The sequence below is a fragment of the Jaculus jaculus genome, chromosome X, assembly GCF_020740685.1.
Source record: "Jaculus jaculus isolate mJacJac1 chromosome X, mJacJac1.mat.Y.cur, whole genome shotgun sequence".
NCBI lineage: Eukaryota > Metazoa > Chordata > Mammalia > Rodentia > Dipodidae > Jaculus > Jaculus jaculus.
The window spans coordinates 97788952-97814908 of NC_059125.1; the positions used below are offsets into that span (position 1 = coordinate 97788952).

The following is a 25957-nucleotide window of genomic DNA, read 5'->3' on the forward strand; positions in this document are numbered from 1 at the left end:
GAGAGAGAGAATGAGTACTTCAGGGCCTCTAACCTCTGCAAACACACACCAGACACATGTGTCACCTTGTGCATCTGGCTTACATGGGTTCTGGGGAATTGAACCTGAGTCCATTGGCTTTGTAGGCAAGTGCTTTAACTGCTAAGCCTTCTCCAGCCCAACTTGGAACTTTCTGTGTAGCTTAGGCTGGCCTCAAACTCAAGGTCCAACTGCCTTCACTTCTGACTGTGGAGATTTAGGTGTGTGTCACCATACCTGGCTAAAGTAATTTTTAGTCAGTGTTTCAAATGAGCTACCATATCTAAAATGTAGTTTTTGAAACTTTGCTCTTTCTAACCTCTATTTTTTTTTTTTAATAAAGTTACCAGGCAGTGACATTGCCAGTGGGAGTGATGTGCTTTCTGATGTAATACCCAGTATTCCAAGTTCACCTTGCCTGCTTCCTAAAAAGAAAAATAAGCACCTAAATCTAGACGAGCTTCCTTGGAGTGCAATGACAAATGATGAGCAGGTAAACATGCTGACATCATTTTTATTGATTAGTTTTTACAATTTCAAATGTGTTTGTATTGTATTTTGATACATACCCTCCCCTATTACCTTATCTTGACTTTACCCTGCCCCCTTTCTGCTGAACTACTCTGTCTTCTACTTTGTAAGCAGGTGTCTTGAACCATGGTGCCATTTTCCTAGCCCTCCTCCTTCTACTCTGATGTCTCATTATTTTTTGTATGTGGGTGTGACCCATTGAGTTTCATTAAGAGTTGCCTACGTGGGCATGGAGGATGTGGAATCTACCAGTGGCTGGCTATACCATTGCATAAAATCTCTCCAATTCCCTAGCCACCATTAACTGCAATGACATGGGGCATTCTTTTTTTTTAAGTTATTACTATTTTGGTATGTGTTTAGTTTGTGATACATGGATATATATGTATGTGATGTATGCACATGTTGTTGAGAACAAAGGAAGATTTCAGGTTTCCTCTACCTCTTTTTTGGCCTTATGTCCCTGAGATAGAGTTGCTTGCTGAACCTGGAGCTTCTGTTTTTTTTTTTTTTTTTTTTTTGGTTAAACTTGCTGACCATGAGCCTCAGTAATCCTCCTCTCTCCACCCTCCTCAATGCTGGGCTTATTGGCATGTGTCCCATGCTTTTGTTTTTTTGAGGTAGGGTCTCACTCTGGCCCAGGCTGACCTGGAATTCACTGTGCAGTCTCAGGGTGGCCTTGAACTCATGGCGATCCTCCTACCTCTACCTCCCTAGTGCTGGGATTAAAGGTGTATGCCACCACGCCCACCTCACATTTTGCTTTTTACATGGGTGCTTGGGATCAAGCTCAGGTCTTTGGTTTACATAGGAAATACTCTTACCTGCTAAACCATCTCCTCAGTTACTGTGTTTATATTATTGTATGTGTGGAGTGTGCGCGAATCTCACTTTATTACATCTTTACAACTACTGATATATGTGAATTGTTTAGTAAATCTGCATTTGAACTTTATTTTTCAGGAAGCAAGTATAAATAGTGCTTCTCTAATGTTTAAAACACATTATAATTGACATCCTAAATGGTCTGATGCTTTAGCATTGATATTGTTGTAATTTTTTATCACATAGGTGGAATATATTGAGTATCTGAGTCGTAAAGTCAGCACTGAGATGGGCCTTCGGGAGCAACTTGATATTATTAAAATCATCGATCCTTCTGCCCAAATCTCTCCTACAGACAGTGAGTTTATTATTGAACTAAACTGTCTCACAGATGAAAAACTGAAGCAGGTATGTGAAATAAGTATAGATTGTATACCTGTTGAAGATGCCAGCATCATATCAAATGCAGATTTGAATAATCATGTAAATATCATAGGGAATTAAGGTCAAAATCATTGTCATGAAATGTAACAATAGGAAAAAAATGAATTGGGAATTATATGTAGCTACAGAGGTTGAGGATTTACTGAGCAAATACTGGGTTCAATTCTGTAGTACTGCAAAGCCAAAAGAAAAAAAATGATGCAAATATTTGAGAGTACATGGTTTTAAGTTTCTCCCCACCTCCCAGAGGTCGGGTATCACTCTAGCACAGGCTGATTTGGAACCCACTACGTAGTCTCAGGGTGGCTTTGAACTCCCAAGTGCTGGGATTAAAGGTGCATACCACCATACTGGGCTTAAGAGGTTTTATGTACATTTTATCTAGCAGTACCTTTCTGGCTGATGAGGATCTAGAGCCTGCTTTCTTTTGTATAGGCTTTGAAACATTCTTTGGAACTTAAAGGGTGGCTAGGCTAAGGTATAGATTTATGCTAACTGAATTTACAACAGATGAATTGACAGAATCACACAGTACTAATTAACAAGAGCTACATGTGGATAGACAGGTGAGCTGAGGGATTTCAGTAATCCTATGGAATAATTGGGCCTGACTAGAGTGCAACTTAATGAATCTTTCTTCCGTTGTTCTGAAATATTAATTTCTTTTTTAAAAAATTGTGTGTGCACGCACGCATGTACATGCATATGCAAGTACACCAGGGTCTTTTGTCCCTGCAAAGGGATGCCAGATTCATGTTCCACTTTTTGTGTCTAGCTTTCTATGAGTGCTAGGGAATTGAACCAGGGCTGGCCGACTTTACAAACAAGCACCTTTAACCAGTGAACCATGTCTCTAGCACCTGAAATATGCATTTTTTACTATCTTAGATTTTGCTGCTTTTTTCTCTGATCTCTGGCTCAATAAATACTTAAGTTTTTAAATTGTTTTTTTTTTAATTTATTTGCAAGTAGACACAGAAAGAGACAGATAGACAAAGAGAATGAGTGTACCAGGACCTCGAGCCACTGCAAATTTACTTAAGACACATGCTCCACTTTGTGTGTCTGGCTTTATATAGGTACTGGGGATTTGAACTTTAGTTGTTAGGCTTTATGCACAAGCACTTTTAACTGCTGAGCTATCATTCTAGTCCTTTTTTAAAAACTGCTTCTTATTTTGCAAGGTGGGGGGCGGTTAGTGAATGAATATGGGCATGCCATGGCCTCCTGCCACTGAAAATGTACTTTAGACACATGTGCCACTTTGTGTATTTGGCTTTATGTGGATACTGGGGAATCAAACCCCGGTTGTCAAATTTTGTAAGCAAGCACCTTTAGCTACAGAGCCATCTCTCCAGCCCCGATAGTAAGTTTATATGGACTACTTTTGTTTTGTTTGCCCTCACCATTTATGAAAATTTTCTCTTTTCTCGCAACAGACAATATTTGTTCACATTCCAGCTTCTTCCTTCTCTCTCTCCCACTTTTCTTCTTCCTCTTCCTTTCTTTCTTTTTGTATATCTTTTTGAAACAGAGTCTCAATCTATACCCAACTAGCCTGGTACTGCCTGTATAGCTTGATCTGGTACCCTTCTGCCTCAGCCTCCCAAGTGGTAGGGTTATATACCATCCTTGGTACTTACTTGTTTCTGTACTTAGCTGTATCTGTGCTCTTCCATTTTCTGTTATTTACACCTGAAGCATGTTTCACAGTCTTTTGCATTAAATGCTATTAATTTTTCCCTCTAGAATTTTGAGGGTACAACGTCAAGGCACAACACTTACTAGTGCTTGTCTGTGTGTCCCAAGGTCAGAAACTATATTAAGGAGCATAGCCCTCGCCAGCGGCCTGCAAGGGAGGCCTGGAAGAGAAGCAACATTAGTTGTGCAAGCACCAGTGGAGTGAGCGGTGCCAGTGCCAGCGCCAGCAGCAGCAGTGCCAGCATGGTCAGTTCTGCAAGCAGCAGTGGGTCCAGTGTTGGAAACTCTGCTTCAAACTCCAGTGCCAACATGAGTCGAGCACACAGTGACAGCAACCTGTCTGCAAGTGCAGCAGAGCGGATTCGGGATTCAAAAGTAAAATGTCTAATCAATACAAAACTTTGCCTTTCAATATTAACATTAGTTCTTCTTTACTTAAATCTCTTGATGAGTGAAAATTGTCCCACTGTGTAGAAAGACGCTTGTGGGTTTTGGTTTTAATTAAACAAGCAGGATGTTTTACTGTTGAACAAAGCACTCCTAGACCGAGTGCTTTCAAGTACTCTTGACCCACAATCATATCACATTCAATCTTTTTCTGATTTTTGTGTTTGTTTTGTATAAAATATACTGATGAAAATAATAAGTAATTCTCAAGATTGCAATATTGGCTGCAACTCACTACTGAGAGAATCTCATTGTTGCTGATGTTGCTGTCTATTAACTCTAAATTGTGGTGTGTGACTTTTGTGTTTGTTAACTATTTTCTTGATGTTCTAACCTTGACTGTTTCTTCTTAACTAATTTAAAAATATAATAATATTTTCTGTAATTTCTGTCATTCTCACAGTTGAAAATTTAATATTTTGGGGCACATTTAATAGAAGGTAGATGTGTATATCAAATGGTTATGTAGATTAGCATGAGTGTAGTTCCTTGAAGTAACAGTGTGGAGACAATTTAAAGATGCAAAGAAAATCTCTTTAATTGTAGGAATCCTGTGATTTGAAGTCATACAATGATTCCTTCCTTGATTCTTATCAGAGTAGCAAAAGTATAGCCAAGTTACCAAAAAATTTCACTGGATATATAGTCATTACACTTTGGTATTAGTTTACTAGTGACAGGGATTAGAGTACCCACTGGGTTTCTTTTTTTTTAATATTTTTGTTTATTTTATTATTTATTTATTTGAGAGCTACAAAGAAGCAGATAGATAGAAAATGGGTGTGCCAGGCATCCTGCCACTGCAAACGAACTCCAGATGCATGTACAACCTTGTGCATCTGGCTTACATGGGTCCTGCGGAGCTGAGTCTCGAACCGGGGTCCTTAAGCTTCTTCATAGGCAAGCGCTTAACTGCTAAACAATCTTCCCCAGGCGCCCCCCCCCACTGGATTTCTAATGGGATTTTAGGATAGCATTGCCTAATATGAAGGAGGCATGATTAGACATTGTAAAATTGTTAGTGCTTTGGAGGTAAAAGGTACTTTGAAAGTGTAAACATTGGGCAATACTCTACATTTTGTATTTAACATCCTAATATTACATGTTTGTTATGCATTGATACCAATGTACCCTAGTTTAATTTTTAAAATAATGCTTGAGTCTGTCACATTATCCATAGCTAGCTCAAATGACCAAGTATTAGCCCTTCCTGGTCAAATGCCATAAAAATAGTATCTCAAGGAATCATTTTCAATTCTAAGCCAGTGGTTCACTTATGGATATAAGAATTATACTGTAGAGGACTTTAAATAGCTCCTAAAATTTAGAAAATACAGAATTTGAGCTACAAAATACTGGGATGGATATGTCAAAAAACTAAATGTTACTGACTTAGAACTTCTCATCTTGGCAGAAGCGATCCAAGCAGCGGAAGTTACAGCAGAAGGCTTTCCGCAAGAGGCAGCTGAAGGAGCAGAGGCAGGCCCGGAAGGAGAGGCTCAGTGGGCTCTTCCTTAATGAAGAAGTGCTGTCGTTGAAAGTGACTGAGGAAGACCATGAAACAGATGTTGATGTTTTGATGTAATAAGGGTGACTTTGTCATCAGTCTTTCTAAGCATTATTCTGTCTTTGTTGGTTTACATGCATCTTAGCCAAAATTTTGGTTAGGGCTATGCTGATGTACTATTAATAATTTAGGCCAGTGGTTCTCAGAGGGAGGTTTCAGGACCTGCAGCTTCAGCATCACTGACATAATGCCCAGGAATGCATTCTGTTTATCCCCACTCCAGACCTAGTGAATCAGAAGCCACAGGCACAGGGCAGCATTGTATTTTAACTAATGCCATGTTATTCTCATGCTCATTCTGGTATAAGAACCACTGATTTAAGTAAATATTTTGAGTGTTTAACTTTATGGTTGTTGAAAGTAGGCTTTTCAAAGACTTGTACAGTTTTGGACATTTCAGAGTACTGATAAGTAGTTTATTGTGTCAGAATCTGTAAGGATCATAATTTAGTTCCCTTCTCAATGTTAAGATCTTAGTTTACTTTTCTAAAGGGTTATAGAATAATTCTCAATTCCTGGGGGAAAATTCTTTGTGAGGTAAGGGTGCGCACAGGATATGGATTACTGTTTACAATAGTGCCTTCATGAGGTTTAGTTCAGTTCTCATTCATTATTAACTCAGAGATACAAGAACATGCCCTAATCTCTGCCCAGTTCAATATATTTTTCTGCTTTGCATAAAATGAAAATCTTTTCTGTAAGGAATAACTACTAAGGAAATTATGTTCCTAGTTGCTGAATTTTAGACTTGGTGCTGTTAATAAGATTCAAATAGAGAATTCAATTAGGCAAAACAACCAATTTTAATTTTCCAAATTTTAGGCTGTAAAATTATCTTAAAAATGGAAAATTTTCTCTCTGACTCTCTCTCTACTTTTCTCTTTAAGTTTTTATAGACTTCTTTTTTTCAATCCAGCACAACTCTAATTTTTGTATATTTGGTATAACAACTTCAGGCATGTGGACAGGTTAATGTTCAAGAATAACTGATGAAACCCCCTAGAGTTCCACTAAACTTTTCTAGGGTTTGCTGTCAGTATCCACAGCAGTGAAGCGTAGAAGGCACCTTAGTTTGTTGGTAACTAATAGAGCTCCAATTTTAAATGTGAAACCATGGAGTAACTTTAAATTTTGTCATAGAATTTGTTATAATGATCTTAAAAACAGTATGTTTCCTTTACTTCTACATTCTTTGAATATCCACGTGGGTTAGAGAAGATGGATACTGATAGTACTGATAATCAAGTTGGTTTCTGCTTTTTATAGGTTGCTTTTTTGTGGATAACATTTAGAAGGTAATCTGGTTATAAAAGAATTGTCAATATTTTATAAACTACACAGTGCAGAGATTAATGGGATTTCAACTTTTTAAACATTAGCTCATTTAAAAGATGAACAAAGGTCAAAAGATATAAGATATAAAGGCCTAAACTTTGTTAGATTTAAAAATTACAACTTGATCCAGGTGTGGTGGCACATACCTTTATAATCCTAGCATTCAGGAGGCTGAGGGAGGGATTGTGAATTCAAGATTAGCCTGGCTACATAGTTGAGACCCTGTTTAAAAAAAGACATTAAAATATGCATAGATTTTGAATTTTTTAATTTGTTCATTTGAAGCTTAAGGACCTAAAAATGAGGATAACCATGCATTGCAGTTTTGCTGAGGTCTGTGTTCTGATTATAACACTTTGAAGACTACTACAATCAGAATTTGAAATTCTACTGGTATATGTTTGCAGTTAAAACGGCCTTTTTGACATTCACCCTATTTCCTTTTGGTATTCTTCACCATCTTAAGAGACAAAGAGATGTTGAAGATAGACCACAAAGTACTTGGAGGAAGGTGGAAAGGGTCAGCTTCCTTGTAATCTCTTCTAACGATACTAAAGAGAAAAGGGAGAGAAGCAAATACATGAGAATTTTCTGCCTTCCCATTAGCAAAAGCCAACTCTCACAGAACTGGGCATGGTGGTACATGCCTTTAATCCTAACACTTGAGAGGCATAGGTAGGAGGATTGCTGTGAGTTCAAGGCCAGCCTGAGACTACATAGTGAATGCCAGGTCATCCTGGACTAGAGTGAGACCCTTCTTCAACAAAACAAAACAACAAAAAAAAATCTTACAGAAAAATTATCTACTCTCTTTTACTATTTTATAAGGCAAGTAGACCACATTTGGAGACACCAAACAGCATTTATAAGAAAATTCTAAACAAAGTTATGTTGTGATTTAAGATATAATTCCTCAATTCCTCCTACAGTCACATAGTCTTAATACTTTAGATTTAACTTACGTCATTACCGAACAAGTTTACCAAAGTGCCACAGGCAGAATTATAGAGTTAGTTAAGGTTTGAGTAGTTATAGATTGTGTCATGAAATTTTGTGTATGTTTGGATTCCCTATAGTTCTATAAAATTGACTTGGAAGAGATTGAAAATATTTCTTTCTGGCTCAGCAGTTAAAGGTACTTGTTTGCAAAGCCAAATGGCCTGGGTTTGATTGCCCAGTATCCATATAAAGCCAGATGCCCATAGTAGAGCATGCATATGAAGATTGTTTGCACTGGCAAGCTGGCATGCTCATATTCTCTCTTTTTCCATGAGACTTTTCTCCTTTTTCATTAGATCATGGCAGTTTAGTCCAGTTCCTCTATTCTTTGGGTATGTTAGATATAGCTGAATTAATTTCAGCAATCGACTTGTAGATTGGGTGGATATCTTATTTAGCTTTTAAAAGTGCTAAATCTCCTCATAAAGGGAAAAAGTATATATAAGAAAATATTGTACAGAGGTATCCCAATTCTGATGAGCTTTAAAAGTTGTAAAGTTTTTCATGTCTTCATATTTAAGCCAAAAATGTTACTACATAATATAGATTTCTTGTTTGTTTTGAATTCAGTTAGCAGATCTTTTGTTCATAGTTTACTCTTTGTAGCCTCATGTGCCTTAAATATGTGAGCCCTACTTTTTATGAATATCAGACTTTCCAGATATCGGAATATTGTAATTTGGTTTATACAAAGTCCATGATGTTTGGCTATTAGTAAGCAAAACTATTCAGCTGAACCAACCAGTAATAATAGAATATAAAAGAAAATGAAAACTTTTAGATCTTATGTTTTATTACTTAACATTATTTTTGGCCAGTGAGATCATTGAAGAACCTTGAAAATTATCTAAAGTTTTTCTTAATGTGTTTTTTTCTCTTGAAAAAAAACTTAAAAGCTAGGGTAATTTTCATTTATTTACTTTTTTGAGGTAAGGGTCTCACTGTAGCCCAGGCTGACCTGGAACTCATTCAGTAGTCCCAGAGTGATTCTACCTCTGCCTCCCGAGTGCTAGGATTAAAGGTGTGAGCCACCACACCCAACTACTTTTATTTTGGAGACAGGGTGTCATTATATACTCCAGGCTGGCCTCCAACTTGCTATGTAGCCCAGGCCAGGAACTCCTGTTCCTTTTCCCTCAACTTCGGTAGTGCTCAAGATTTAGGTGTGTGCCACCATGCCTGGGGAGGAGACTTTTTTTAAAAACTGGATAACTTAATTATCTGGGAAAATTATTTTCAGGGTATAGGCAAAGAAAACAACAACACTTTAAGAACTGAGATTACATAGTAAGGTGATTCCTTTTGTTAACCATAGACATTTTTTGGATTCATTTATGTAATAGCTGGGATACTGTCTCATGTTTCATTTAACAAATTACCTCTTAGCCTTTTGTCTTCAAGAATCCTTGTTTGGATAGGAGGCTACTTTGCAATCAGCTTATAGTTTGGGATAGCAGATATTAAACTTCTTTTGTATTAAATAGTAGTATCAGTGCTGAGTGCATTGATGAATCAACATATTTAAATTAGAGGAAATTTTAATCTTGAAAATGACTATTAGGAAAGAAATCTTTGAAGACAAATCTACTATGGTAGCTTTGTATTAGTTATAAGTCTGTTACTATGAGAAATTTTGTCTTAAAAATTGAATTACTTAGCTGGGTGTGGTAGCACATGCTTTTAATCCCAGCACTTGGGAGGCAGAGATAGGAGGATTATTCTCGAGTTTGAGGCCAGACTGGGATTACAGTATGAATTCCAGGTCAGCCTGGGATACATTGAGATCCTACCTTGGAAAAACCAAAAAAAGAAAAGAAAAAGAATTGAACATAAGTGAGCAAGAACCATTTGAGATTTTGAGCTAGGCATTTCTGTCAGCATAGTAGTGGGAACACAGTCCTTTGAATATTTGTTTTGTCAATAGAAAATAATTTACTAATTCCAGAAGACTTAGAAAGAACTCTGAAAATTCCTCTAACTGGCTGTTAAGAATAAGGAAGTTATATATGGTAGATCAAGAGTTGACTCACTGCTATTATATTTTCATACACGAAATACTATTTTCAGCTCTGTTCAATTATTTCTTATGTCGTTGTTATTAGTGTATTAACCTAGCTCAAATAAAGGTAAATTATATTTTGATTTGACATTCATGCCACATTCAACAAAGCTGGTTTGATCTTTGCTGATTGCAATATGTAGTACCTTTTCTTTACTGTTAGGCTTCTTCTGTTACATCTTTGGTGAATGGAATCTGTGGAAATCTGTTTTTTTTTTTTTTTTTTTTTGTTTTTTTTCCGTGGTGTGGATGTGGTTAAAAGGGGGAGAACTGCTTAGACACACACACACACACACATTTTGACTGTGTACAGATAGCTGTAGAGTTAACATGTATTCATGACAAGTTAACACTTAGGATTCTGAATTGTTCCGAGGAACAGTGGCCTAAAGCCAGGATCATTTTTTGGAGCTGCTTGCTCTTATGCAGCATCCTACTCTTGGATTTAAATTGAGACTTTGGGGTTAGGTTATCTGACGGAGGCTTTTTTTAAGAATGGAGCTGATAGTACCTTTTCCTGTAGTGGGTGAATTTAATTTCCTATTTGAATACTCTTATTTAGATGTAAGTATTATCCATTCTAAATCTTTGTGTTGGGAATATAGTAAGACTGTTGTCAAAAGATATTAACAATAAACAATAAATACAAGTACATGTAAAACATTTTGCAGATGGTTAAAACTTTTAAACTGTGGGGTTTTTTGTCTTTATTTTTTTGAAAATTAGTTGTGTAGTATCAATATCATAACCAAAGCAAGTAGGAAGTTGACTGGTTAGGAGAATCTTCAAGTAGTCTTAAATACTGTAATGTATCAGATTGTTAACCAGGATTTTTTCCTGTATTCTTGCTAAATGTATTACTATATCAATGCACTTTTGTATATATGACTGTCTTCTGTACATTCTGTACTTACTACCATGTATATAAAGCTGCTTGTTTCTCCTGAATCTGTGTGAGGGAATAACTAACAATAGTTGTAACACAAGTCGTCTCCATTTTGAGTTCCTGCTGGTACTTGAATGAATCTTAGTAGTTATGTCTCAATGAGTATGGGAAACTGACTGTGTGGCATACCTAGATTTTGAACTGAATATCTGAACGAAAAGAGTCATTTTGGTTACTAAGAACTGTTGTAATCATTGTTTTCATCATTTCTTTTTTATAAATCCCTCTGCTGCTTACTATCTTCTGAACCAGCGCCTTTCAGGTTCTAGCCTGGACCATTTATTAAGAAACATTTTTCCCCTCACACTGTGGTTCATGTTTTGTGAGAACCCATCTCCCAGAATTCGTTGGTAAAACATTTCTAAGAGATCAAATTTCTAAGGAGATTAATTATTCACAGTAAGTGAAAATTAGGCCAAATTTTATTTTCAGGCTGAATTTTTGTTGGTAAAAATGAATATTTCCCTATTACATTGCTGCAGTCTTGTATAGAGGCAGGAGTAGTTCAGTTTTTGGCCACATTATCTCTTGCCACTAGAGGGAGGTCTACGGTTGCTTTCTCCTTTGGAAAATGTCTTAGATCCTTTTGTTTTTAATTTCATTGGTTGACATAAGAGTTATTCTCAAATTCCGTTTGTGGTAGTGAATATTTTCATTTATTACTCAAAGGTAGAGTAATTAAGCTTGTTTAATGAAGGCAGTCTTACTCATTCTGTCTGTATTCAATTTTTAATAAATGTGAGTTAGATACTAAAAAAATGTGTTTCTTCTTTTAGGTATGCTGGAAATACTGACCTTATGGCAGACACTAGAAATAAATTAATGAAAACTAAATACATTTCAAAATTTTGTTTATTAGTCCTGTAGCAGTGCTTCAAATGTCCAATAGCCACACATAGGGTTATGGGATTCACTGTGGGATCATGAAGACCTCAGTCACTCCCAGTGGGATAGTGGGGGGGGGGGAACTGTGCCTCAGGGTATTACTACCTACTCTGTGGCTCTTAAACTTTTTCCACCCACTCTTGCACAATGTTCCCTTAGCCATGGCAGGCCTGCTGGCAGTCTGATTTAGTGTTGAGGTCTTTGTAGCCTCTGAACTTCCGTTTTGACAGGTTTTGATTGATCACTGTGTCTGCCACCGTCACCCTGAAGCTGGTTGTTATTCTAGCAGTAAGAGCAGTGTTCATGGTGCTGCCACCACTCCAAGTTCTCCTGGGACCTGGCAGATGTGGAAGAGATGGCAATTCTCGTGGTAGGCAGTCAGTTATCTTGACCTATCAATGGATCTTTGTTCTCCTCCACTGTCTCTGTTATCTGTAAAATAAAACAGGTTCTCCAGCCAAGAGAGCAGCTTGGGCTAAAGGTGGTATGCAAAGTGATTTGAGAGATTTTTGGTAAAGCCCACTCACTCTTCTTCTCCAGAGAGTAGTGGGGGCTTCTCTCTGAAGTTTGAGTTAACAGACCATGGGATTCTGATTGGTTTCCAGTATCAGATTTTTCTCCCTTGGGCAGGCCTCATGGCCAATCAGAAAACAGTTGGTTACCCACAGAGGATGTGTGCCACTGTTGCACAAGTGTGTACTACTTATCTGGATGGTTGATTATTTTTTTTTTTTTTGAGGTAGGGTTTCACCCTAGCCCAGGCTGACCTGGAATTCACTATGTAGTCTCAGGCTGGCCTCAAACTCACAGCAGTCCTCCTACCTCTGCCTCCTAAGTGTTGGGATTAAAGGAGTATGCCACCACATCCAGTTGGCTGATTGATTTCATAGTCTCCATAGGGCTTTCTAACACTATAAGGGCTACCCAGGAGGTAGCTCCAGTATGGTACTCTGGTGTCCTGTGGACACAGATTGTAGTGTCTTCAGCAATAGAGTCTTACCTTTTAGCACTGGCAGGTAATTGTTTTGGCAATGACCTACATTGTTGTGGGGACCTCATGGCTCTCCCTGGCCAACGTGTCAGTATGTGGGGGCAACCCAACTCTGGGCCTAGGAATTAATTATCAGTCTTTTTTTTTTTTTTTTTTTTGCAAGGAGAGAGAGAGAGAGAGAATGGGTGTGCCAGGGCCTCCAGCCATTGCAAAGTAACTCCAGATGCATGCGCCACTGTGCATCAGTCTACATGTGTACTAGGGAATTGAACCTGGGTCATTAGGCCTTGCAGGCAAGTGCCTTAACAACCGAGCGATCTCTCCAGGCCAAGAGTCCATGATTTTAAGGTTCAGCTTTTTCCACCTTCAGTCCAGACTGGACTCCTCTCCCTCCCCTTTTATTCGTGATTATATCTTGTAGAATGCTAGTTAGAATGAGGATTTCTCTCTCTCTTCCTTTCCTTCCTTCCTTTTCATTTTTGTTTAAATTATTTCTTTATTTGAAAGTGACAGAGAAAGAGGCAGACAGAGATAGATAGAGAATGGGCACACCAGGGCATCCAGCCACTGCAAACGAACTCCAGACGCGTGCACCTCCCTTGTGCATCTGGCTAACGTGGGTCCTAGGGAGTTGAGCCTCGAACCAGGGTCTTTAGGATTCACAGGCAAGTGCTTAATGGCTAAGCCATCTCTCCAGCCCTCCTTTTCATTTTTTTGAGTCTGGGTCTGTCTCTCTAGCCCAGGATGAACCTGGAATTTACTATGTAGTCTCAGGGTGGCCTCAAACTTTCAGAGATCCTCCTACCTCAGCCTTCAGAGTGCTGGGATTAAAAGCATGTGCTGCCATGTCCAGGGTTTCTATGGAACTAATTTATGTGTTAACATTTGTTTAATTTTCTCCCCACCATATCTACCACCTGTTTCCACCCCCTTCCCACTCTTGTCAACAGCAAATTTAAGTCATTAGCTCTTCACTCTACCTGGAAAGCCATTTCCTCTTTATCCATTGCCATGTTTTCTAAGACATGGCTGAAGATTCTTCCAATTGTCCCACACACTGATTCAACACACTTGTTTTTGGTTTGTTGAGTTTGGGTCTCACTCTAGCCCAGGGTGATCTGAAAATCACTATGTACTCGCAGGGTGGCCTCAAACTCATGGTGATCCTCTTGAGTGTTGGGATCAAAGGCGTGTGTCACTACACCTGGCTTCATACAACAAACAATTGAGTGTCTACTTATTGGGCATATAGAAATGAGTAAGACAGGTAAGACCATCTTTTCCCCACTGTAGTTTGTATTCCAGAGGGTAGGAATTCAGAGAGGAAGGAGAAAGGAAACAAATAGAGTAACTTTAGGTACTCAAAAGAACTAAAAAGATAAATTAGGTTATGATACGAGATGGGAAGTAATTGGCCAATAAATCAGCTAAGTCTAGGGAATATTGAGGATGGAATATTCAAGCTTTTGGTTTGAAAGACAAGAGCAGCCATCCATTCTTTGGCAAATGGACTTGTTGGGGGAAAAACCGCTCTGAGCACAGTTTTGCATACAAAATAGTTGTTTGGTAGATTCTTGTTGAATACATAAGCATAGATGACTGTTACCATTGCTTTTCACTTTACATATGGCAATTCTTCCTTTAGGCAGAACCATTTATGATTTAAAAACAGATCTGGGCTGGAGAGATGGCCTAGCAGTTAAGGTGTTAGTTAGCTGTGAAGCCTAAGGACCAAGGTTTGATTCCCTAGTACCCATGTAAGCCAGATGCACAAGATGGCACATGCATCTGGAGCTCACAGTAGCTGGAGGCCCTGGTGTGCCCATTGTCTTATTATCTGCCTCCTTTTCTCTCTCACACAATAAATAAATAAATGAATAAAATTTTTAAAAACCGGATCCTTCCCCTTCCAATAACATCATTGATCACACTTGATTTCCCTTAATACCATTAATACAAGAGAACAGGAAGATTACTAAAACCATCAAATGAATCTTTCTGACTTCTAGCCATTTTCACTGGATTTGTTCACCTAGCCTTTGGCCTTTCCAAGGTCCAACCTGAGCCCTGTAAGCACAGTCATACCCACAGAGTACTTTCTAGGGATGCCCACTTCCCAGAATAAGGTACACTTTAGGCCAGCAGCACCCAGTGACATCTTATGAGGCTTGTTTCCAAGCAGCAACATGGGAATTCAGTCCCTTTTATGAGTTAGTTGTCAATAGAATATTAGCAAAACTGATACAGTTTCTTTTAATCTCCTCTATATCCTTACCTCTCAGTGGCTCCTGCTCCTATTCACAATCTGCCGTAGCTCTGATATTCCATTCATAGGTCATTTCCACATTCAAGATTTATTTCCTAGAATTCTTAAGAAGCTTATACTCTCCAAGAAAGGGAACATACTAGGCCATTACTTCTACTTAGTACAGTTGGATAATGTGATTAGTCACATTGCCTTAAGCTTATGGAACTGAAGCATAGGACCAGGCTTCTCAAAAAGCAACAACACGGGCTGGGGAGATAGCTTAGTGGTTAAGGCATTTGCCTGCAAAGCCAAAGGATCTTGGTTCGACTCTCCAGGTCCCACGTAAGCCAGATGCACAAGGGGGCACATGCATCTGGAGTTTGTTTGCAATGGCTGGAGGCCCTGGCATGCCCATTCTCACTCTCTCTCTGCCTCTTTCTCTGAAATATTTTTTTTAAAAAGCAACAACACTTTCAGTACTGTCTAAACTGTGCTTTGTAGTTGCAGGGGAAGAGTACACTAGGAAGTAAATGAGAGACAGTAATATGATCAAAAATTGTGTTTGGCACTACAACTATCTTTTTATATAGATTTTTTCATGCTCTCAGTACCCATCTATGCCCAAGCAACCTTACAAGTGAGAAGGAAAACAATCACATCTCTATGCTCAATGCCTAGAGATGTTGATGGAGCAAGTCTAAGTGGGACCTAGAAATCTGTACTTACACCCGCCTCCAAGTGACTGTGTTTGATGCTTGTCTTCCTCAGTCTACCAAGAATCACTGATTAAAAGATTATATAGGTGATTTAGGGGTGACCGAGACTGAGGTTTTGGAGCTGAGTTTCTGCATTTAAGTTGCCACAAGGCCTGCAACCTGGATAAAACCATCTACAACCAAATACACCAAACTGGACACTCATTGATGAGAATAATAATTTATAACAATTTAGCAATCATGTTTGAGAAAGAGCTTTGAAACATCAGGACAGAGGACTGGCAAGAAAAAAATGGCTGCCGTGAAATAACTGCCTGAACATCAGAGGGGTTGGAAGAATGGAGAAATTGTTAACAATCCTATAGTTACAGTCCTGCCCAGAAATAAAGGAACAGAGGTTCCTAAGTAAGCAAGTAAGCAGGTACAGTCATTACAGGTGATCTTTAAAGAAGAGGCTGAAGGTGTGCTGGAATGAAAGGGGTACACTCAGAACTAAGAAGGGGCAAGATTAGAGTGAAGGAAACAGACCCTGGGGATAATCAACACTTTACAAAACAGAGACCCAGAGGCATTCCCTCCTGGCCCCCCACCAAAATAACTTGACTGCTGCTCCCACAATGCGTAACCCACAACTCCATAGGGAATACCTGAAACCTCACTGAGGAGGGTCTGCAGCAGAATGGGGGCCGGGATGAGGGAAAAGAGGGTACCAACACATGTATCCATACAAAATATGTTGTTAATAATAAAGAAAAAGCTGGGTGTCGTGGTGCACACCTTTAATCCCAGCACTTGGGAGGCAGAAATAGGAGGATCACTGTGAGTTTGAGGCTAACTTGAGACAAAGTGAATTCCAGATCAGCCTGGGCTAGAGCAAGAGGCTACTCTAAAAACAAATTAAAAATAAATAAATAAAAATAATTTTAAATTAAAATTTCCTACATAAAAAACTTCAAAATCTGATTCTCATTTCAGATCCCATGCTTTGACCCTCAAATAGTAATGTTCATGTTCAAATAGTGACCTTTTTTTAATTTGCTATCTCTGCCCAAGGACTCTTACCCTATCTCTCTAATATCTCTTGATAGGTCTCAGTCCAGTCTCCTCTCAAAAGTCTCCCCAATTTTGAAATTTTGTGCACCTCAAGTCTAATAGATGCCAGCCTTTCTGCTGGGCTAGGATGGAAGATATGGGAGAAGCAGTCCTTATCAGAGCAGTAAAGTTCAGATTTCAGTCATTTAGCCATGTTTTTAAGGAGATGATTGAGTGGAGTGGAGGTGGCAACACCAACTGAATAGGAAAAGGAGGAATTTTAAGATTTTTTTTCTTTTCTTTTTTTTTTTTTTTTAGTTTTTCCAGGCTGAGTCTTGCTCTAGCCCAGGCTGACCTGGAGTCCTTTTACCTCAGCTTCCCAAATTCTAGGATTAAAGGTGTGCACCACCACGCCCACCAAGAAATTTGTTTTTGTAGTGATGGGAATCAAATGTGGAACCTTGAATATGCTGGGCAAGCACTCTACCCCCAAGCAATATCTCCAGCCTGAAAAGCAGCGTTATTGTCCAGAGACCAAGGACAGTAAGCTACCACTTAACTAAACATGCACAGTTGGAAGAATATTCCATGACATAGTTGTTGGGAAGATGTGTATATAGACAAGGGGTAGAGATAATGCTAGAAAGGCAAAATCACCTGAGAAACATGCTAGGAAGATGGACTCCTTGTAGTTCAAAATCCCAGATTTGATGATGCTTTCCCTTGAGCCCAGAAATTCTTCCTTTTGGAAAGGATCTCAGGTAACTAATCTGAGTGGTGTCTGAGAATCATGTTTCAGGGCAAGGTGATCTGACTCAGGGGTTTCCAGCCTAGGTTGACTATTAACACCACCTGGGGAGCTCCAGGCACATGCTCCATCTAGTGAATCTGGCTTACATGGGTCCTGGGGAATTGAACTTAGGTCCTTTGGCTTTTCAGGCAAGCATCTTTACAGCTAAGCCATTTCTCCTGCCCATGTTTTTTAATTTAAATTTTTGGTACATGTGTGTAGAGTATCTGTGGTGTGGTGTGATGTGTGTGCAGTGTATGCATGTGTTTATGTTATTGCATATGTGCAGCAGCCAGAGGAGGACATTGAGTGACCTCTCTTTCCTTCATTCATCTGTTTCCTTCAGACAGAGTCACTCAATCCAGAGCTGCCATTTTCTTAGCCAGCAAGTGAATCACCAGCATCTGTGCCTCTTCTCTTCACCAGGACTGGGTTACAGAGGAGCATGTCCATGTGGGTGCAGGAGAATCCAACTTGGGTAGTCCCAGGCCCCCTCAGGCCTTCATGCTTATGCAGCAAGTGCTCTTAACTACTGTCATTTCACCAGCCCCACCTTGTAAATTTAAAATGTTTATTTATAAAAAATGCCAACCATCGTCTGAGCCTTCTGGTCATAATCCTTTCATTAATAATGAAGGGTCATACCTTGATTTTGACAGCTGTAGATTGATAAGGGTTATGGTTGTTGAAGTTTGGGGGCCTATGGTAAATTTATAAAAATATAAGAAGCTGGAGTCATGGCTTAGGGGTCAAGGTGCTTGCTTGCAAAGCCTAAGGAACCTTGTTCGATTCTCCAGATTCCACAGAAGCCAGATGCACAAGGTGATGCAAGTGTGTAAGTTTGCACATGCACACAAGGTGGCACATGCGTTTGGAGTTTGATTGCAGTGGCTAGAGGCCATGGCATGTCAATTCTGTCTTTCTCTCACTCTCATTATATATATATATATATATATATATATATATATATATATATATATATATATATATATATATATGTATGTATGTATACACACACACACACATACATATACATACATACATATATATATATATATATATATATATATATATATATATATATATATATATATATAATTGTTTTTGGTTTTCCGAGGTAGGGTTTCACTCTGGCCCAGGCTGACCTGGAGTTCACTCTGTAGTCTCAGGGTGGCCTTGAACTCATGGCAATCCTCTTACCTTTGTCTCCCAAGTGCTGGGATTAAAGGCGTGCGCCACCATGCCCAGCTTCATAAAAATATTTTTAAAATAAAAAATAAGATAAAAATTTAGTTTGTCTCATCAATTGACTCACAGAAGATTCTTCTTTAGGGATGGAGGGATGGCTTAATGGTTAGGGCATTTGCCTGCAAAGCCAAAGGACCCATGTTCAATTCCCTAGGACCCTCGTTAGCCAGATGCACAAGGGGGCGCACACGTCTGGAGTTTCGTACACCTATTCTCCTCTGTCTCTCTCTCCCTCTCTCTCTCCCTCTTTCTCTGTTAAATAAATAAATATTTTTAAAAAAGATTCCTTTTTAACATGAGCATCTCACCTAGAGAGAAACTTTTTTTTTCAAATTTGGAGTCAAACTCTGAAACCTTGCTACTTAGTCAACTATGTTTATATAATTTTCTAAATTTGCTCTTGTCATTTCTATAATGTTCATAGCATCTTTCCTAGGAGTAGATTCCCTCTCAAGAAATCATCACTTTGCCCATTCATAAGAAACAACTTCGTGGCTGTTAAAGTTTGGTCACAAGATTGAAATACATCAGTCATATCTCAGCTTCTGCTTCTAGTCCTCTTGCTGTTTCCACCACATCTGCAGTTACTTCCTTCACTCAAGTCTTATGTTAATGTGGATATCCGAGATCCTCCCAGAATCATGACTACTCTTAATGGTATCTTCGAGTGGATGTATTGGTAGCAGCTATGAAGATGGCATTGATTTCATTGCCAACAACATCAGAGTTCTGGGTGAGCAGGTGCACCATCAATGAGCAGAAATATTATGAAAGGAATTCTCTTTTGCTGAGCAGTAGGTCGCAACAGTAGACTTAAATATTCAGTTAGCCATGTTGTTTGCAGACATGTTGTCACTCAGGCATTGCTGCATTTACAGAGCATGAACAGAGTAGCCAAGTGCAGGTCTTAGGGCCTTAGGATTTTGGGAATAGTAAGTTAGGACTAGTTTCAGCTTCAAGTCATCAGCTGCACACACCGTGAATAAGATAGGCAGCTTGTCCATACCAGCTTTGAACCATTCTTTGCTGTCTCCTCTCTCTATAAGAGTCCTAGATGACATCTTCTAGTACAGAGCTATCTTGTCTACACTGAACATCTGCTGGTAGCATAGCTCCTTTCATCACTGTAGCTCCATGTTCTGCATAATTTGCTGCAATGTTGACATCAGCACATGCTGATTCACACCTCGCACCTTTCTGCTATAGGTATCCCCCCATCCCAGTTTACCTTTCTTGAGTTAACCTTGGCTAGCCCAAATATTTCTCAGCCCTCACAGAACTGAGGAGATCTAGGACTTGCTTCTGCACTAGGCTTTGGCTGATGGGAATGTTGTGGGTAGTTTGATATTATATCCAGACCACAAAAATGCTCTCCTCATCCACAATAAGCTGTTTGGTTTCTTCATCTTTCCTGGAGTAGAATCTTCAATTTCCTACAAAAATGTTCCCTTCACATTTGGGATGTGACTGTTTGGTGCACATCCAAGTTAGCTAGCTTTCAGTCTACTTCAGCTTTTGATAAGCTTTTCTTGCTATGCTTCATTATCCCTAGTTTTTGATATAAAGTGGGAGATAATGTGTCTCTTACTCTTTTTTTTCATTTGTGTATCCAGAGGTTGCTGTGAGGTATTACTCTGCTTACTTTCAATATTCTTGTGTCTTAGAGAATGGCACCCTGCAGTTCTTCCATTTCTTACTTGAGTGAGTGGTGATCTTTAATGCTTTGTGGTGGTGTTCTGAGTAGCAACTGCTCCTGGAAGGGCCATGCTACCTAAAATCTTCTAGTCACATCTAGAGGGGTGCATCCAGATTTGCAAATACTGTGGTTGACTTGAGTGCCAGTATGTTCTCTCTTTAAAGGTTGGTTCCTTGTTGGGACCAAAAGGCCTTTAATCCCAGAACTTGGGAGGCTGAGGATCACTCTGAGTTCTAGGCCAGCCTGGGACTAATTCTATGTCAGACTGGGCTAGAGCAAGACCCTACTTCAAAAACAAAACCAAAAAATAAAACCAGAAAATGCTGGGGGTGGTGACGCAGGCCTTTAATCCCAGCACTCAGGAGACCGAGGTAGGAGGATCACTGTGAGTTCGTGACCAGCCTGGAACTACAGAGTGAGTTCCAGGTCATCCAGGACTAGAGTGAGACCCAGGGAGCAGGGAGGGGGGCAGGAAAATTGAAAGGGTTTTGGTGCCACCAAACCTCAAGTATGCCAGAGATAAACTTGTGGCCAAAATATGAAGCTTTAAAGAACTTCCAATGCTTGTCTCTCACCATCCTTGTCCACACATTTTCACTTCTGAGGAGGAACCCTTATAAAATAACCTCCCATCATCAGAGCTGACTGGACAACCCTGAACGCCTTGCTAAGCACACTTGATGATGGACCATTAAATCGCAGCTAAGTTTTAGGTCAGGAGAGGGCGCTCCTGACTCTTCTAGGTCTCAGCTGAGAATAGTGGGGATGGCTAGTCGCGAGATTCTGAGGAGCAGATATGGAAGAAGTCTACCAGGAAGGCGAAGAACCGCAAATCCGTGGCCAGGTTGGCATCGATGGCGAACAACAGAAACACGGAATTCACGAGGTGCCGCAGGCGCTCAGAGGAGAGCTCCAGCGGCCGGAGCAGCGGCAGCCCGGGCGGGTGGAGGTGCATCTCAGACTCCCTGGGTTGTTCTGCGAACGAACGCTGAGAAGCGAGCCCGCGAGAGCTCGCTAGCTCCCCTCGCCTCCCCTCCTATTTCTGAGACAGGATCTCATTGGGATTACAAGTGTGTGCCACCGTGCCCCTGCAGTTTTAGTTTTTAATCTGTTAACTATTTGAAGAACTCTTAAGAATTCAGTTCTGTTTGATAGGCATCTATTTATTTCCAACCACGGATGCTGTCTACGTCTTTCTGTAGCTGCAAAAATGATCATCTAAAAATAATGACTATAACTTCCTGTGAGCTGAACTACATGAAACGTCTTCTACCTATATTTTTCCATTTAATCTTTACTGTATCTTATGGGGTAGGTACCATTTTTCCCATTTTTATAGACACACAGCTCCAAATTACAGCTTGGATTTGAACCACAGCAGTAAGACTTTTTCCTGACCTTCATTGTATAATATGGCAGCCAGGCTGCTTTGGAACAAGTGAAGGATTGAAGCAGGGAGAAAGTAAGGATGGAGAAATTGGGGGGAGAAGAAGGAAAACAAATTGACTCACTCTGTAGGAGCTGAAAACGATTTCCTTCTTTCGCCTCAATTTGCCCATCTGGAAGGGGGAAATGGAACTACATAGTCCTTCAGAGTTCTTTGAAAGCCAATATTCTAAGACATGTGCTAATAGTAGTAGATGTCCATAAAGCATAGTAAAGTTACCTCCGGAACCAGTCCTATTTTGTTCTTATGATCTGTCTATATTAGTTCATTTTTCCTCCATCCACTCATAATAAACACTAAAGTCTTCTGGCATAACAAATTTATAAGTGCTAAATTTAATGAAGTGGAGAAAGAATGAGCATATAAAATATTTAAAGATTATTTAAATATTTTGCTAACCAAGAAACTACAATGACTAAGACACAAAGAGGAAGAATACATATAAGTACAAGGAGTTATTGAACCAAAAGTGAATAGCATTGGCTTATAATATTTTATGTCTTTTCTTGTTGATTCTAAACAAAATGAATCTGAAATGATAATAGTGCTCTGTTTTAAATCACAGCAAATGATGCTTGTCAGGGTCTGTCAGAGGCCTGCTGCTCTTTCAGTGACATTTTGCATTACAGAGTAAACTCATGTGAAAGGAAGCAGTTGTAATTTAGGCTGGATTGCCAGTCTATCTTTTCAGTGCAGACAATTGATTTTGACTGCATTTTAACTTTAGCTTTTATTTACACCTATAATGTGTGATGTGTAGTTTTCTACATATATGGTCATGCTGAAAATGGAAGATGTCCAAAAGGTAGGCACAACTATGACACTCCTTCAGAGACTGAGTTGAGAAGGTAGAGGCTAAAAAAGTAGGACAGCAGCAAACTTTCAGTTTTAGTCTGCTAATTTGCTAATCACAGAGATCTGTGAATCATTAAATTTTGTGCTTCAGCATCTCAGAAATTTCAAAATTTGACAAGACATATTCTCAGACATGAAGAAAAGATGAGGTTTAAACCTAATATATACATTTATTTCTTTTAGAGACAAACAGGCAGATAGAAGGAGAGTGGGTATGGGTGTACCAGGGCCTCCTACCAACTGCAACAAAACTCCAGACAAATATACCACTTTGTGTACCTGGCATTGCATGGATACTGGAGAATTGTACCTGGGCCATTAGGATTTTTATGTTTTTATGAGAGAGAGAGAGAGAGAGAGAGAGAGAGAGAGAGAGAGAGAGAGAGAGGGAGGGAGAGAATGGGCACACCAGGGTTTCTAGCCACTGCAAACTCAAGACTCATGTGCCACCATGTGCATCTGGCTTACATGGGTTTTGGGGAATCGAACCAGAGTCCTTATGCTTCACAGGCAAGCTCCTTAACTGCTAAGCTATCTTTCCAGCCTGATATGTTTATTTTTTAATTATTTTTTTAAAGTTTTATTTATTTGAGAGAGTCAGAAAGAGAGAGAGAGAGAAAGGAAATGGGCATGCTAGGGCCTCCAGCCACTGCAAATGAACTCCAGATGCATGTGTCACCTTCTGCATCTGGCTTACATGGGCCCTGGGGAATCGAACCAGGGTACTTTAGCTTTGCAGGCAAATGCCTTAACTGCCAAGCAATCCCTCTAGTCCTATTTATTGATTTTCTATAAACAAGGATGTACTGTTATACTCCCTTTCCCCCACCTCAGTTGTACTGAGGGTCTTCTTTGGTAGGATTACTGGTATAAATTGTGGGGCACAAGAGGCCTTAGTAGTCTTTTTGGAGGAGGCACAATGCCTCAGGCTATTCTTACCTACCCTGAACCTCAGGAAGACATATTTCTGTCTATAGTCCAATGGATAAGGCAATGTGAGCAGCTGCCTCAAGCTCCTGCTGTCATGCCTTCTCTATCAGAATAGACTGTAATCTCGAATTGTAAGCAAAATCCCCTTTCTTTCCTTCTTTCTTTTTCTTCCTTTCTTCCTTCCTTCTTCTTTATTATACTCCTCCTCTTCCTCCTTCTTCTTCCTCTCTCTCTCCTCTTTCTTTTGTATTTTTGGAGGTAAGGTCACACTCTAGCACAGGCTGACCGGGAACTCACTCTGTAGTTCCAGGATCCTGAAACTCACAGAGAAACTCCTAATTCTGCCTCCCAAGTGCTGGGATTAAAGATTTGTATCATCATTCCTGGCTCATTTCTTTCATAAACTGCTTCATCTCAGGTATTTGGTGATAGCAATAAGAGGTAGCTAGTATATTCTTGCCTGAACTTGAATTGTGAAGTTCAAGAAAATTTAAATGTTGCAGTTATCATCTTATTGTTGGAACAAACATTCAACCAGAAGCAGCCTGTTGGGGTGGGGAGGGTTTATTTTCAGGCTTACTGATTCCAGGGGAAGTTCCACTCACGGTGGAAGAAGATGCTCACTTATATCATCCATAGCAGAGACAAGACCACAGCCAGCAAGCACAGACAGCCAGAGCTCATACTGGGTCTCTACAGTACCTAGTAGGGCTGGATTTAAGACAGGTCCCTAGTGACATACCTCCTCCCAACAGGGCTCCACTTACTGGAGACTCAAGTTGCAAGCTCAATCTTAGTCAAAAATACCTCAGGGGTTGGAGAGATGACTCAGTGGTTGAGGCAGTTGCCTACAAAGCCCAAGGACCTAGATTCAATTCCCAAGGACCAACGTAAAGCCAGATGTACAAGGTGGCACATGCACCTGGAGTCCTCTTGTGGTGGCTTGAGACTCCGGAGTGCCCATATTCTCATTCTGTCTCTCTCTTGTCACTCCTTCTTTCTCTCAAAAATAAATAAATAAATAAATTTTTTAAAAGGCCTCAGGCTGTGTCAGATATACATTCACATTGAAACTACACACTAATGAAATAAAATAAAATTGGATTATCATTAATCATATGTCACCAATGCTTAATCATGAGGAAAACATTTACTTGCCAATATAAATGAAATTGCTAATTCTCCCCTCCTTCGCCATCTGCATTTCTCCCAGTATTGATTTTAAGGATATATATTTATCTGTGTGCATATGTACCTTTATTTTTATATGTCTATCATCTATCTGTATGTCTGTATATGTCTACACGTGCAATTATATAAGTATATGATTCCATGTAGATATGTGGTCATGCTGATATATTTACATGTAAGAGTATGTTGTGAGTATGTGTATATGTTGTATTCATATGCCTAAAAGCTGAGGCATAGAATAGTTTAATAACATTACAAAATCGATTGAAATGTCCATAAACTTGGAGAGAGTCCTATTAGCACAGTGGCTGTCATTATCTAGACTATATTGGCTCCATCAACATGTTACCATGGAAAAAAGTCTTCAAAATGGAAGAGGGACTAATTAGAAAGAAGAAGGGGCCCAGTGGAAAGGGAATGGGGGAAAGGGGGTAAAAGAAAGTATTTAGAGGGGACTGTGTTCAAAATACATTATGTACATGTATTAAAATTGTCAATAAAAAGAGGTGAAACCAAAAAGTTAAAAAGCCAGGGGTGATGGTGCATGCCTTTAATTCCAGTACTCCAGATGGGAGTCAGAGGTAGTAGGATCACTGTGAGTTTCTGGCCAGCCTGATATTATATAATGAATTCCAGATCAGACTGGGCTTGAGTGAGACATAACCTAAATAAAATAAAAAAATATTAATTCCCCTTTTAGAATCCTTAATGGCTAGATGATTTTCCCCATTTATTTCAAATAAGCATTTTTTTTTGAGTTTAGAGACACTTTGTTAGTTTCAAAGGATGAAAAAGGAGAAAGTATAAAGAGCTCCTGCCCATGAGAAGGCAGGAAGGAGAGGGTAAAGCCTAAAATAAGCATTTAAAAAAAAGTATTTTGGGGGTTGTAGGGATGGCTTTAGTAGTTAAGACACTTGTCTATGAAGCTGAAGGACCCAGGTTCTATTCCCTAGCACCCACGTAAGCCAGATACTCAGGCTGGCACACACATCTAGAGTTCATTTGCAGTGGCTAGAGGCCCTGGCATGCCCATTCTCTCTATCTGTCTTTCTCTCT

General features: G+C 39.5%; 1 protein-coding gene across 2 annotated transcripts in view; it reads left to right on the forward strand.

Moving 5' to 3' along the window:
- The window catches only part of Fam199x (family with sequence similarity 199, X-linked), a 40753-nt gene extending 32893 nt beyond the window's left edge, over positions 1–7860 (forward strand). The window contains exons 3-6 of one of the 2 annotated variants that reach the window (XM_004659162.2): positions 362–511; positions 1621–1782; positions 3628–3894; positions 5381–7860. In XM_004659162.2, coding sequence (XP_004659219.1) covers positions 362–511; positions 1621–1782; positions 3628–3894; positions 5381–5551 — 750 coding nt within the window. In that variant the 3' untranslated portion in view covers positions 5552–7860. The remainder of the gene's footprint in view (positions 1–361; positions 512–1620; positions 1783–3627; positions 3895–5380) is intronic. The other variant, XM_045141072.1, reaches the window with a different exon arrangement.
- The last annotated feature ends 18097 nt before the right edge of the window (positions 7861–25957 follow it).